The following is a 14,852-nucleotide window of genomic DNA, read 5'->3' as shown; positions in this document are numbered from 1 at the left end:
TTGCCTTTGTGTCTTAGAGACAGTGTCCTTTGCTTTACAGAAGCTTCTCAGTCTCAGGAGGTCCTATTTATTCAATGAGGTCCTTAATGTCTGTGCTTCTGGGGTTATACATAGGAAGCAATCTCCTGTGCCCATGAGTTGTAGAGTACTTCCCACTTTCTCTTCTATCAGGTTCAGTGTGTTCAGACTGATATTGAGGTCTTTAATCCATTTGGACTTGAGTTTTGTGCATGGTGATAGATATGGATCTATTTTCATTCTTCTACAGGTTGACATCCAGTTATGCCAGCACAATTTGTTGAAGATGCTCTCTTTGTTCCATAGTATACTTTTAGCTCCTTTATTGCAAATGAGGTGTTCACAGGTTTGTTCGTTAATGTCACGGTCTTCTCTTCGATTCCATTGGTCGACTTCTCTGTTTTTATGCCAATACCAAACTGTTTTCAATACTGTTGCTCTGTAATAGAGTTTGAAGTCAGGGATGGTAATGCCTCCAGATGATTTTTTGTTGTATAAGATTGTTTTGGCTATCCTGGGTTTTTTGTTTTTCCATATAAAGTTGATTATTGTCTTCTCCAGATCTGTGAAGAATTTTGATAGGATTTTGATGGGGATTGCATTGAATCTATAGATTGCTTTTGGTAGAATTGCCATTTTCAATATGTTGATCATCCCAATCCAGGAGCAAGGGAGATCCTTCCATTTTCTGGTATCCTCTTCAATTTCTTTCTTCAAAGACTTAACGTTCTTGTCAAATAGATCTTTCACATCCTTGGTTAGAGTTACCCCAAGATATTTTATGCTATTTGTGGCTATCGTGAAAGGCGATGCTTCTCTGATTTCCCTTTCTGTTTCCTTATCCTTAGTGTATAGGAAGGCCACTGATTTTTGGAGTTGATCTTGTATCCTGCCACATTACTAAAGGTGTTTATCAGCTGTAGGAGTTCTTTGGTAGAGTTTTTAGGGTCGCTTATGTATACTATTATATCATCTGCAAATAACGAGAGCTTAACTTCTTTTCCGATATGAATCCCCTTGATCCCCTTATGTTGTCTTATTGCTATTGCTAGCATTTCAAGCACTATATTGAAGAGGTATGGAGAGAGTGGACAGCCTTGTCGTGTTCCTGATTTTAGTGGGATGGCTTTGAGTTTTTCTCCATTTAATTTAATGTTAGCTGTCGGCTTGCTGTATATAGCTTTAATTATATTTAGGTATGACCCTTGTATCCCTAATCTCTCCAAGACTTATATCATAAAGGGATGCTGAATTTTGTCAAATGCTTTTTCAGCATCTAATGAAATGATCATATGGTTTTTTTTCTTTCAGTTTATTTATATGGTGGATTATATTGTTAGATTTGTGAATGTTGAACCAGCCCTGCATCTCTGGGATGAAGCCTACTTGATCATAATGGATAATTTTTCTAATGTGTTCTTGGATTCATTTTGCCAGTATTTTATTGACAATTTTTGCATCGATATTCATGAGTGAGATAGGCCTATAATTCTCTTTCTTCGTTGGGTCTTTGTGTGGTTTTGGTATCAGGGTAACTGTAGCTTCATAAAAGGAATTTGGTAATGACCCTTCTGTTTCTATATTGTGGAATACATTAATGAGTATAGGTATTAGCTCTTCTTGGAAGTTCTGGTAGAATTGTGCATTTACACCATCTGGTACTGGGCTTTTTATTGGAAGGGAGATTTTTGATAACGGTTTCTAGTTCTTCGCGACTAACAGTCTATTTAGATCGTTCATCTGGTCTTGGTTTAGCTTTGGTATGTGGTACTTATCTAAAAAAATGTCCATTTCTTTTGCATTTTCTAGTTTTGTGGCATACAGGTTTATTTAGTAAGATCTAATGAGTCTCTGAATTTCCTCAGTGTCTGTGGTTATGTCCCCCTTTTCATTTCTGATCTTATTAATTTGCGTGTTCTCTCTCTGTCATTTAATTAGTTTGCATAGGGCTTTGTCGATCTTGTTGATTTTCTGCAAGAACCAACTTTTTGTTTCATTGATTCTTTGGACTGTTTTCTGTGTTTCTATTTTCTTAATTTCCGCCCTCAGTTTGATTACTTCCCGTCTTCCACTCCTCCTGGGCGGTTCTGCTTCTTTTTTTTTCCTAAAGCTTTCAGGTGTGCTGTTAAGTCTCTGATGTATGCTTTCTCTGTTTTCTTTAAGTGGGCACTTAGTGCTATGAACTTTCCTCTTAGCACTGATTTCATAGTGTCCCACAGGGTTGAGTATGTTGTCCCTTTATTTTCATTAAATTCAAGGAAGACTTTAATTTCTTTCTTGATTTCTTCTTTGACCCAGGTGTGGTTCAGTAGTTGACTGTTCAGTTTCCATGAGTTTGTCGGCTTTCTGGAGGTAGGATTGTTGTTGAATTCTAACTTTAATCCGTGGTGATCTGATAAGACACAGATGGACACTGATATTTTTTTGTATCTGTGGAGGTTTCCTTTGTTTCCGAGTATGTGGTCAATTTTCGAGAAGGTTCCATGAGCTGCAGAGAAAAAGGTATATTCTTTCCTATTTGGGTGGAATGTTCTATAGATGTCTGTTAAGTCCATTTGCTTCATTACCTCCAGTAGTTCTCTTACTTCTCTATTAGGTTTCTTTACGTATGTGGGTGCTTTTATATTAGGGGCATAGATATTCAGGATTGAGACTTCTTCCTGATGAATTGTTCCTGTTATGAGTATAAAATGTCCCTCTCCATCTCTTCTGATTGATTTAAGCTTGAAGTCAACTTTGTTAGAGATTAGTATGCCCACATCTGCTTGTTTCTTAGGTCTTTTTGCTTGATAAGCCTTTTCCCAGCCCTTTACTCTGAGTAGGTGCCTGTCTTTGTGGTTGAGGTGTGTTTCTTGTAAACAGCAGAATGTTGGATCCTGTTTTTGTATCCAATCTCTTAGCCTGTGCCTTTTTATAGGTGAATTGAGACCATTAATATCAAGTGATATTAATGACCAGTGGTTGTTTACACCGGATATTCTTATTGTTTTTGGAAGTAGAATTTGTGTGTCTCCCTTCTTTGAGTTGTGCTAGTGAAGGGTTGTTAGATGCCTCCGTTATTGTAGGCAGTGTTGGCAATGTTGGATTCCTTGGGTTGCGATTTTCCTTCTATTACTTTCTGTAGGGCTGGATTCGTGGCTACATATTGTTTAAATTTGTTCTTATCCTGGAATGTCTTGTTTTCTCCATTTATAGTGAACGAAAGCTTGGCTGGGTATAGTAGTCTTTGCTTGCATCCATGGTCTCTTAGCTTCTGCAGTACTTCTATCCAGGACCTTCTGGCTTTCATTTTTTCCATAGAGAAATCAGGTGTAAGTCTGATCGGTTTACCTTTATAAGTTACTTGGCCTTTTTCCTTTGCAGCTCTTAGTATTTTTTCTTTAACCTGTATATTTTGTGTTTTGATTATTACATGGCGAGGGGATGTTTTTCTTTGATCCAGTCTTTTTTTTGTTCTGTGTGCTTCTTGAATATTCAAAGGAATATCTTTCTTTATGTTTGGAAAGTTTTCTTCCATAATTTTGTTAAAAATATTTTCTGGGCCTTTGAGCTGTGACTCTTCTCCTTCTTCTATTCCTATTATTCTTAGGTTTGGTCTTTTTATTGTGTCCCATAATTCCCGAATGTTTTGTGATGAGAATTTGTTGGCTTTGCAGTTTTCTCTGATCAGAGCCTTTATTTTCTCTATGGTGTCCTCAGAATCTGAGATTCTTTCTTCTATTTCTTGTATTCTATTGATTATGCTTGTTTCTGTAGGCTCTGCTCATTGACCTAGATTTTCTATGTCCAGCTGGTCCTCAGTTTGTATTTTCTTCCTTGCTTCCATTTCAGTTTTCAATTCTTGAACTGTTTCCATTACCTGTTTGATCGTTCTTTCTTGGTGTCCTTGGGTATTATGTACGTATTTATTCATTTCTTCAAATTTTTGGTTATACTTCTCATCCATTTCTATAAGGGCATTTTTCACATGTTGTTTAAGGGACTCTATTGCTTTCACAAAGTCAATTTTTTCCAATTCTTCTGTGTTAGGGTGTTGAAGCCCTTCTGTTGTAAGATCATTGGGTTCTGATGTTTTCATGCTATTTTTCAGATTATTGAGTGAATTCTTTCCTTGGCGCCTACCCATCTCCTCCTATCGATGCTATCTAAGGGGTCTTTTAAAACTGGTTCAGGTTTCCCTGCTGGCCAGGGGCTCCTCTTACAAAGTGCCCTCGCTCTGTTTCCTGGTTCCTTCCCGGTTGCCAAGATCCCTCTCACCCCTCAGAAGGGTCTTCAGGAATAGGACCCAGCCTCTCCTTTGTCAGGGACCTCCCCAACCAAAGGCCTACCTCTTTGATTTAATTGTAGTGGGGTGATCTGCTCTCGGTGTTGCGCACAGTTCCTGCAGCCTGCTTCTGTTGCCACGACTGTTCCCGCCGCCTTTGGCCTGTGTCCTCTGCTGCTGCTCTTGTCCCAGTCGGTCCCAGCAGGTCCCAGCCTGTTCCCTCGGCTGTGGAAGGCATCCTCCGGCCACCTCTGCCGTCCCGGGTTCCGGCGGCCTCCACCGTCCAGGTCTGTTGTGGATTGTTAATAGTTGTTATCAAACATAGAAATTTACTTCACTGGGACACTCTAACTGCTCAAGAGATTCATGTATCATAATATTGGGGAAAGGAATTGGTGTTTGGGATTCACAAGGTCTATTATCAAATTTCTTTTGTGTGTTACTAAAATTTTCAGTGACACTTTTTCTGTATGGTAATAAAAATATTAAAAAAATTATTTTTATTTGAAAATACATAAAGGCATCATAGTAGTACAATATCTAAATTGGAAATAGATTTATTTTACTCTGAGTGTATCATTTAGAATGAAGTACGATTGATGTTTATTGATGAGATTATATAAAATGACTAGAAAATGACAGAAGTTACTGCTCTTTCCAAAAAAAATAAAATAAAATAAATTGGTATTATTCACTACCAACTTGTTTATTACCCACTTTTATTATAGAAAGCCTCATAAACATTTTCCTCACATTTTATAGTTTATTGTCTTCTATTTTACAAAGAGGTTAAACTGACATATTCAAATTAATGTAGGATACTATTGATGTAATAATAAAACTGGAAAGGTAATCAAAGCAGTTTTGTAGTATAAAAAAATATATTGTCCAGATATTTCCAGTTTAAATATATGACATTCTGTGTAAATATAAAGTAGGTGAAGAGTATTTAACAGGCATTAATTACATTGCCATAATCTCTGCAATAAGAACCTGGAGCTGGTGTATCTTTGTGCTTATGAGATCAGTCTAACTTGTAGCAAATTTTTGTTCAAAACCTTGGAATCCATTCTCTATTTATTACCCATATTAACATTAATCCTGTCCATATACATGGGTGAACACATACATACAGCTTTACAAAATACATCACTGGCATTTAATTTTATTTAAATATAAATCTCAAGAAAAGACTTTACACCTCCATTAGATAAATCAGAAAAAAAAATAACACAATGATCAAGGGCATATGTTAACTATATTTCCAACTGATTATAAAGAATTGAAAGCATAAGAGCCAAACATTGCCCATACTATTGTACACTCAACAGGCATTATTTGACAGTTTTATCAAATTCAGTTAATTTCATAAGAAAATATGATAAACTCAGGCTCACATGTCTCTTGAATTTTTCACATTGATCGATGATTTCAAGATGAAAACATGAATAGTTTTATTGTTTGATTAAAGCCTCTGTCTTTATATTTAGAGTAAGCATTCAAAAACCCAAAATTAAAAATACATACTTTGAAAGGTGCTGATGTCTTACTTTAGTTATGGAAGATTCATTCTGATGAACTTTTAAAGCTTATCACAAGCTTCCATCTACTTACATTATTCCAATCCCACAGCATAGGCCATTTGTATCAGTATTGGCAGTGGTTGGGAATACTGTACAGCTAAGAATAGTATATCTATTGACTACTCAGCATCATATGTATTTCTCTGTTCATAATAATCACCATACCCTTTTACAGAACAACAAAACACATCCAGATTGCATTGGCCTTAGCTTTTTCCATGGATGAAGTCAACAGGAATTTTGATCTTTTACCAAATTCATCATTCATAATTCGATGCCTAGGTGGTGGTTGTATAAATGGAACAAAATTCTATAGTCACTTGCAATTTTCTGAAGAATTACATGATATTCCCAATTATATCTGCTATGACCAGACTATGTGTATGGTGATGCTTACAGGACCAAACTTGGCAACGTCTGTAGTGGTTGGGACCATCCTCAACCTCTTGATGCCTCAACAGGTGAGATTTTGTGTTGTGACTTTGCAAGAAATTCTGACTCTCCTGTTATAAGTCCTAGATGCTACGAAGATTGTGAGGAGGATACTACCGTCAAATCTGTGTTAAACAGTATAGTTCAAAGTTATTCAGTCTTGATGGGGCTTCATTTCCTTTTTTGAAACTGAGATGAGCGAAGAGGTAAGATATTTTAAGGAACTCCTGGCTGAAAGTGTGTTTACAAGTACTTATGAGTGTGTGCTACCTCATGTTGCTCCCTGTATTGTAGGTCCTTCAGATTACCTATGGACCTTTCCATCCCATCCTGAGCAATCGTGAACAATTTCCATCTCTGTATCAGATGGCTGCCAAGGACACATCTTTAGCCCTGGCCATGATCTCTTTGATATTTTACTTCAACTGGAACTGGATTGGACTGGCCATCTCAGACAATGAGCAGGGTACTCAATTTCTCACACGTTTGAGAGGAGAGATGGAAAAACTTACAGTCTGCTTTGCCTTTGTGAGTATGATTCCAGTCAAGGTGGATTTATTCTTGCAAAGAGCTGAAGTGTATTATAACCAAATAATGACATCATCCACAAATGTAGTTATCATTTATGGTGACCCAGACAGTGCTCTAGCTGTGGGCTTTAGAAGGTGGGAATCTCTAGGTTTACAGAGAATATGGGTCACCACCTCACAGTGGGATGGAGCTACAAGAAAGAATGACTTTCCATTTAATATATTCAATGGAAAAATTACTTTTGCATACCACCATGCTGAGATATCTGGTTTTAAAACATTTGTCCAGACATTGAACCCTCTCAGATATACAGACAAATTCCTGGCCAGGCTGGATTGGATGAACTTGAAATGTAATGTCTCAGCTTCTATGTGTAAGACCCTGAAGAATTGCTTATCCAATGCCTCATTGCAATGGTTAAAGGCACAGACTTTTGACATGGCCTTTAGTGATGAGAGTTATGACATATATAATGCGGTGTATGCTGTGGCCCATGCCCTCCATGAAATGCTTCTTCAGCATGTATACAATCAACCAATGGATAATGGTAAAGGACAATATGCTTACTGCTTGAAGGTAGTGTTTCTTCTTTTGGATGAAATTTGATGTCATCAATTTCAAAGTCTTTAAGTGTCTGTGAAATGTCCCAATTTAATGGATTAGGAAATATTTCATGAAACAGAAAGATTTCTGGAAAATTTTTCTCTGTAGTAATGTAAATATGGATGCTGGTATAAATCTTAATGCAAAAGCCACGGTGTGGAAGGCCCAATTTGTAAAGGAAGTACACTGATTTTGTTTCAGAGTACCTTACTATCACCACACCTCTTCAAAAAACTATAAGCCTAAGTCCTTCCTCCTCAATCCTCTTCTTTATGAAAAGATGAATCCTTGTAAATTTATTGTCTAATATGTGATAATCAGTTTATGAGATGATTTTTCACATTCATTCGAAACTGACTCTGCTCACACTGTAGGCTATGGGGACCTCATTCACATTCTGTGTGAAAGTAATTACACAGTAAACAGTGTCATTCTTCAGTTATACATACATTTGTATTTATATGTGTGAATATATGGTTCTTCTAGTGTGTGGTTGTATGTTTCTGTGTTTGTAGGTTTCTCTGTTTGTTTCTGTGTTACTATATATATATATATATATATATATATATATATATGGTTCTGTATATCTGCATATCTATCTGTATGTGTAACTCAACATAAATTTGTCTGTGTCAATGTCTTTCTGTATGGGAGTTTGTTTCTGCGAATAACTTTCTGAGTATTTTTTTCAGTGCATGTGTTCATATCTGTTGATCTCACTGTTGTATAATGCTTGAACATATGTATATCATTTTTTCTGTGTGTCTGTCTGTCTGCATCTCTCAATCAGTATATAAACATAAATCCATCAATATCAATATCTCTCTGTGTAGGTGTTTTGTTTGTGAGTGTTTCCCTGTGTGTATTTGTAATTTAATTTGTGCATGCATTTTTGGCCCTGTTTATGTGTTTCTCACCTTTCTGTTTTTTTGGTGTGTGTGTGTTTTGGTGCATATGTTACACTGTAGCTTTGTTTTAATGTGTGAGTTGGCATTTGTGTTTATGTCTGTATAAGATGTATGTAGATGCATTATGTATGTCTATATGGAAGTGCATTTCTGACTCTCTCTCTCTCTCTGTCTTCCTCTCTCATGCTCTTTGCATGTGTGTGTGTGTGTGTGTGTGTGTGTGTGTGTGTGTGTGTGTGTGTGTGTGTGTATGTGTGTGGTGTCTCTTTCAGCTGCACTCCTTTCTGAGGAAAACACACTTCACTAATCCAGTTGGAGACAGAGTGATTATGAACCAGAAAGAAAAACTTCAGGAAGAGTATGACATTTTTCAGATTTGGAATTTACCATATGGCCTTGGACTTAAGGTGAAAATAGGAGAGTTTAGCTCATATTTTCCATATGGTCAACAGCTGCATATATATGAAGACATGATACAACATGCAATAGGGAGTAGACAGGTGGGTCTGACTTAACTGCATTCCTTTGCATTACACAGCAGTTACAAGAACAATGGGATTGATTTATGATGTCTTGTAACCAACTACAAATAAATAGTCCCATTACAAAGAAATTCCTGTCTTCCTATATTATCTTTCTTTTCTTTGTTCTTTATTTATTTTTTATTAATAATTTCTGCCGCCTCCCCGCATCCCAATTCCCACCCTTCCCACAATCCCCTCCCACTCCCTCTCCAGTCCAAAGAGCAGTCAGCGTTCCCTGCCCTTTGGGAAGTCCAAGGTCCACCACCCTCCATCCAGTTCTAGGAAGGTGAGCATCCAAACAGACTAGGCTCCCACAAAATTAGAACATACAGTAGGATCAATATCCAGTGCCATTCTCAGTCAGCCATCATTGACCGGCATGTTCAGAGAGTCGGGTTTGATCCCATGTTTTTTAGTCCCAGTCCAGCTGGCCTTGGTGAGCTCCCATTATATCAGCCCCACCATCTGAGTGGGTGGGTTCACCCCCTCACGATAATGATTTCCTTGCTCATGTTTTCTCCTTTTCTGCTCCTCATTTGTACCTTTCTCAGTCCAGTGCTCCAATGTGGGTCTCTGTCTCGATCTCTATCCATCGCCACATGAAGGTTCTATGGTGATATGCAAGATATTCACCAGTGTGGCTAAAGGATCAGGCCATTTCAGGCTCCCTCTCCTCAGCTGCCCAAGGAACTAGCTGGGGACATCTTCATGGAAACCTGGGAACTCCTCTAAATTCAAGACTCTTGCCAACCATAAAATGGCTAGCTTAATTAAGATATATACTTTCCTGCACCCATATCCACCCTTCCTTTATCCCAAATATCCCATCCCCCAAGCTCTCCCTATCCACCTCTTCTAACTTTTCTCTCCCCATCTCCCCTTTTCCCCATTGTACCGAAACTCCAAGTTTCCAATTTTTGCCAGCAATCTTGTCTAGTAACTTCCAATATCCAGGAGGATAACTATATGTTTTTCTTTGGGTTCACCTTCTTATTTAGATTCTCTAGGATCACAAATTATAGGCTCAATGTCCTTTATTTATGGGGAGAAACCAATTATGAGTGAGTACATCCCAGGGTCATCTTTTTAGGTCTGGGTTATCTCACTCAGGATAGTGTTTTCTATTTCCGTCCGTTTGCATGCAAAATTAAAGATACAATTTTTAACGCTTAGTAGTACTCTAATATGTATATATTCCACACTCTCTTCATCCATTCTTCCATTGAAGGGCATCTAGGTTGTTTCCAGGTTCTGGCTATTACAATTAATGCTACTATGAACATTGTTGAACAAATGCTTTTGTAGTATGATAGGGCATCTCTTGGGTATATTCCCAAGAGTGGTATTGCTGGACCCTGGGGTAGGTTGATCCCGAATTTCCTAAGAAACCACCACACTGCTTTCCAAAGTGGTTGCACAAGTTTGCATTCCCACCAGCAATGGATGAGTGTACCCCTTACTCCACATCCTCTCCTGCAAAGGCTATCGTTGGTGTTTTTGATTTTAGCCATTCTGACAGGTGTAAGACAGCATCTCAAAGTTGTTATGACTTTTATTTCCCTGATAGCTAAGGAGGTTGATCATGACCTTAAGTGTCTTTTGGCCATTTGAACATCTTCTGTTGAGAATTCTCAGTTCAGTTCAGTGCCCCATTTTTTAATTGGGTTAATTAGCATTTTAAAGTCTAGTTTCTTGAGATCTTCATATATTTTTGAGATCAGACCTTTGTCTGTTGCGGGGTTGGTGAAGCTCTTCTCCCAATCAGTAGGTTGTCTTTTTGTCTTAGTGACAGTGTCCTTTGCTTTACAGGAGCTTTTCGGTTTCAGGAGGTCACATTAATTCAATGTTGTCCTAATGTCTGTGCTGCTGGGGATATATGTAGGAAGTGATCTCCTGTGCCCATGTGTTGTAGAGTACTTCCCACTTTCTCTTCTATCAGGTTCAGTGTGTTCAGACTGATATTGAAGTCTTTGATCCATTTGGACTTGAGTTTTGTGCATGGTGATAGATATGGATCTTTTTTCACTCTTTTACAGGTTGACATCCAGTTATATCAGCACCATTTGTTGAAGATACTTCTTTCTCTCGGTGTATACTTTTAGCTGCTTTATCGAAAATCAGGTGTTCATAGGATTGTGGGTTAAAATCCAGGTCTTCTTCTTTTTTTTTTTTGTTTTTGTTTTTTCGAGACAGGGTTTCTCTGTAGTTTTCGAGCCTGTCCTGGAACTAGCTCTTGTAGACCAGGCTGGTCTCGAACTCACAGAGATCCGCCTGCCTCTGCCTCCCAAGTGCTGGGATTAAAGGCGTGCGCCACCACCGCCCGGTCTTCTATTCGATTCCATTGGTTGACTTCTCTGTTTTTATGCCAATACCAAGCTGTTTCAGTACTGTAGCTCTGTAATAGAGTTTGAAGTCCGGGATGGTAATGCCTCAAGACAATCCTTTATAGTATATGATTGTTTTGGCTATCCTGGTTTTTTTCCATATAAAGTTGATTATTATCCTCTCAAGGTCTGTGAAGAATTTTGATGGGATTTTGAAGGGGATTGCAGTGAATCGATATATTGCTTTTGGTAGAATTGCCATTTTTTACTATGTTGATCCTCCCAATCCAAGAACAAGGGAGATCCTTCCACTTTCTGGTATACTCTTCAATTTCTTTCTTAAAAGAATTATTAAAGTTTTTGTCAAATAGATCTTTAACTTACTTGGTTAGAGTTATCCCAAGATATTTTAGCCACAAAGATGCTATTTGTGGCTTTCCTGAAATGTGATGCTTCTCTGATTTCCCTCTCTGCTTCTTTATTCTTTGTGTATAAGAGGGCAACTGATTTTTTGGGAGTTGATCTTGTATTCTGCCACATTACTAAAGGTGTTTATAAGCTGTAGGAGTTCTTTGGTAGGGTTTTTGGGGTCACTTATGTACACTATCATATCATCTGCAAATAACAAAAGTTTAACTTCTTCCTTTCTAATTCAAATCCCCTTGATCCCCTTATATTGTCTTATTGTTATTGCTAGAACTTCAAGCACTATATTGAAGAGGTATGGAGAGAGTGGACAGCCTTGTCGTGTTCCTGATTTTAGTGGGATGGCTTTGAGTTTCTCTCCATTTAATTTGATGTTAGCTGTCGGCTTGCTGTATATAGCTTTTATTATATTTAGGTATGACCCTTGTATCCCTAATCTCTACAAGACTTTTATCATAAAGGGATGTTGAATTTTGTCAAATGCTTTTTCAGAATCTAATGAAATGATCATATGGTTTTTTTTCTTTCAGTTTATTTGTATGATGGATTACATTGATAGCTTTGTGTATGTTGAAGCAGCCCTGCATCTCTGGGATGAAGCCTACTTGATCATAATGGATAATTTTTCTAATGTGTTCTTGGATTCGTTTTGCCAGTATTTTATTGAGAATTTTTGCATCAATTTTCATGAATGAGATTGGCCTGTAATTCTCTTTCTTGTTTTAGTCTTTGTGTGGTTTTGGTATTAGATTACTGTAGATTCATAAAAGGAATTTGGCAATGACTCTTCAGTTTCTATTTTGTGAAATATATGAAGGTTATAGGTGTCATCTCTTCTTGGAAATTCTTGTTGAATTTCGCATTGAAACCATCTGGTCCTGGACTTTTTTTGGTAGGGAGGTTTTTGATATCAGTTTCTAATTACTTGTGACTAACAAGTCTATTTAGATTGTTCACCTGGTCTTGGTTTGACTTCGGTATATGGTACTTATCTAATAAAGTGTCTATTTCCTTTACATTTTCCAGTTTTGTGGCATACAGGCTTTTGTAGTAAGATCTAATGATTCTCTGTATTTCCTCTGTGTCTGTGGTTATGTTCCCCTTTTCATATCTGATTTTATTTATTTGTGTGTTCTCACTCTCTCGTTTGTTTAGTTTAGATAGGGGTTTATCAATCTTGTTGGTTTTCTCCAAGAACCAGCTTTTGTGTCATTGATTCTTTCGATTGTTTTCTGTGTTTCTATTTTATTGATTTCAGCCCTCAGTTTGATTATTTCCAGTCTTCTACTCCTCCTGGGTGGGTCTGCTTCTTTGCTTTCTAGAGCTTTCAGGTGGGCTGTTAAGTCTCAAATATGTGCTTTCTCCATTTTCTTTAAGTGGGCACTTAGTGCTATGAACTTTCCTCTTAGGTTTGCTTTCATAGTGTCCCATAGGTTTGAGTATGTTGTCTCTTTATTTTGATTGAATTCAAGGAAGACTTTAATTTCTGTCTTTATTTCTTCCTTGATCCAAGTGTGGTTCAGTAGTTGACTGTTCAGTTTCCATGAGTTTGTAGGCTTTCTGGGGGTAGAATTTTTGTTGAATTCTAACTTTAATCAATGATGATCCAATAAGACACTGGTGGTTGCTAATATTTTTTTGTAACTGTGGAAGTTAGCTTTGTTACTGAGTATGTGGTCAATTTTTAGAAGGTTCCATGAGCGGCAGAGAAGAAGGTATATTCTTTCCCATTTGGGTGGAATGTTCTATAGATGTCTGTTAAGTCCATTTGCTTCATTACCTCCAACAATTCTCTTACTTCTCTATTAGATTTCTGTCTGATTGACCTGTCCATTGGTGAGAGAGGAGTGTTGAAGTCTCCTACTATTAGTGTGTGCGGTTTGATGGCTGCCTTGAGTTCTAGTAATGTTCCTTTTATATAAGTGATTACTTTTACTTTAAGGGCATAGATATTCAGGATTGAGTCTTCATCCTGATGAATTGTTCCTTTTATGGGTATAAAATGTCCACCTCCATCTCTTTTGATTGATTTTCATTTGAAGTCAATTTTATTAGAAAGTAGTATGGCCACACCTGCTTGTTTCTTAGGTCCATTTTCTTGTAAAACATTTTCCCAAACCCTTACTCTGCGTAGATGTCTCTCTTTGTGGTTGAGGTGTATTTCTTGTAAACAGCAGAATGTTGGATCTTGTTTTCATATCCAATCTCTTAGCCTGTGCCTTTTTATAGGTGAATTGAGTCCATTGATATTAAGTGATAATAATCTCCAGTGGTTGTTGACTCCGGTTATTATTATTTTTTTGGTAATAGAGTTTGTGTGTTTCCCTTCTTCGAGTTGTGCTGGTGAAGGGTTGCTAGATGTCTGAGTTAATGTAGGCAGTGTTGGAAATGTTGGATTCCTTGGGTTGCGATTTTCCTTCTATTCCTTTCTGTAAGCGTGGATTTGTGGCCACGTATTGTTTAAATTTGTTCTTATTCTGGAATATTTTGTTTTCTGCATTGATAGTGAATGATAGCTTGGCTGGGTATAGTAGTCTGGGTTTGCATCCATGATCTCTTAGTTTCTGCAGTACCTCTATCCAGGACCTTCTGCCTTTCATGGTTTCCATAGAAAAGTCTGGTGTATGTCTGATAGGTTTACCTTTATAAGTAACTTGGCCTTTTTCCTTTGCAGCTCTTAATATTCTTTCTTTAATTTGTATGTTTTGTGTTTTGATTCTTACATGGTGAGGGGATTTTTTTTGATCCAGTGTATTTGGTGTTCTGTATGCTTCTTGAATATTCATAGGACTATCTTTATGTTGGGAAAGTTTTCTTCCATAATTTTGTTGAATATATATTCTGGACCTTTGAGCTGTAATTCTTCTTCTATCCGTATTATTCTTAGGTTTTGTCTTTTTACTGTGTGTCATATTTTCTGAATGTTTTGTGATGAGAATTTGTTGGATTTGCTGTGTTCTTTGATCAATGTGTTTATTTTCTCTATGGTGTCTTCAGCATCTGAGATTCTTTCTTCTACTCTTGTATTCTGTTGGTTATGGTTGTCTCTGTAGTTCCTGTTCGTTTACCCAGATTTCCCCTATTCAGCCTTTCCTCGGTTTGTTTTCTTCCTTACCTCCATTTCAGTTTTCAATTCTTGAACAGTTTTCATTACCTGTTTGATTGTTTTTTTTTTCTGTTTTCTAGTGTATAATTTACAGATTTACTCATTTCCTCAAGCTTTTAGTTATACTTCTCAT

The 14,852-nt window shown here is 37.3% G+C and overlaps 1 protein-coding gene across 1 annotated transcript in view; it reads left to right on the top strand.

Annotated features, from left to right (window-relative positions):
• The window catches only part of LOC142842464 (vomeronasal type-2 receptor 116-like), a 52,851-nt gene that overhangs the window by 17,259 nt on the left and 20,740 nt on the right, over positions 1-14,852 (top strand). The window contains exons 2-4 of the mRNA XM_075959190.1: positions 6,041-6,326; positions 6,592-7,404; positions 8,612-8,839. Coding sequence (XP_075815305.1) covers positions 6,041-6,326; positions 6,592-7,404; positions 8,612-8,839 — 1,327 coding nt within the window. The remainder of the gene's footprint in view (positions 1-6,040; positions 6,327-6,591; positions 7,405-8,611; positions 8,840-14,852) is intronic.

Source organism: Microtus pennsylvanicus, chromosome 1 (assembly GCF_037038515.1).
Source record: "Microtus pennsylvanicus isolate mMicPen1 chromosome 1, mMicPen1.hap1, whole genome shotgun sequence".
NCBI classification, from domain to species: Eukaryota; Metazoa; Chordata; class Mammalia; order Rodentia; family Cricetidae; genus Microtus; species Microtus pennsylvanicus.
Note: the sequence above shows the minus strand (reverse complement) of the source record. Positions and strands in the feature narration are given on the sequence as shown.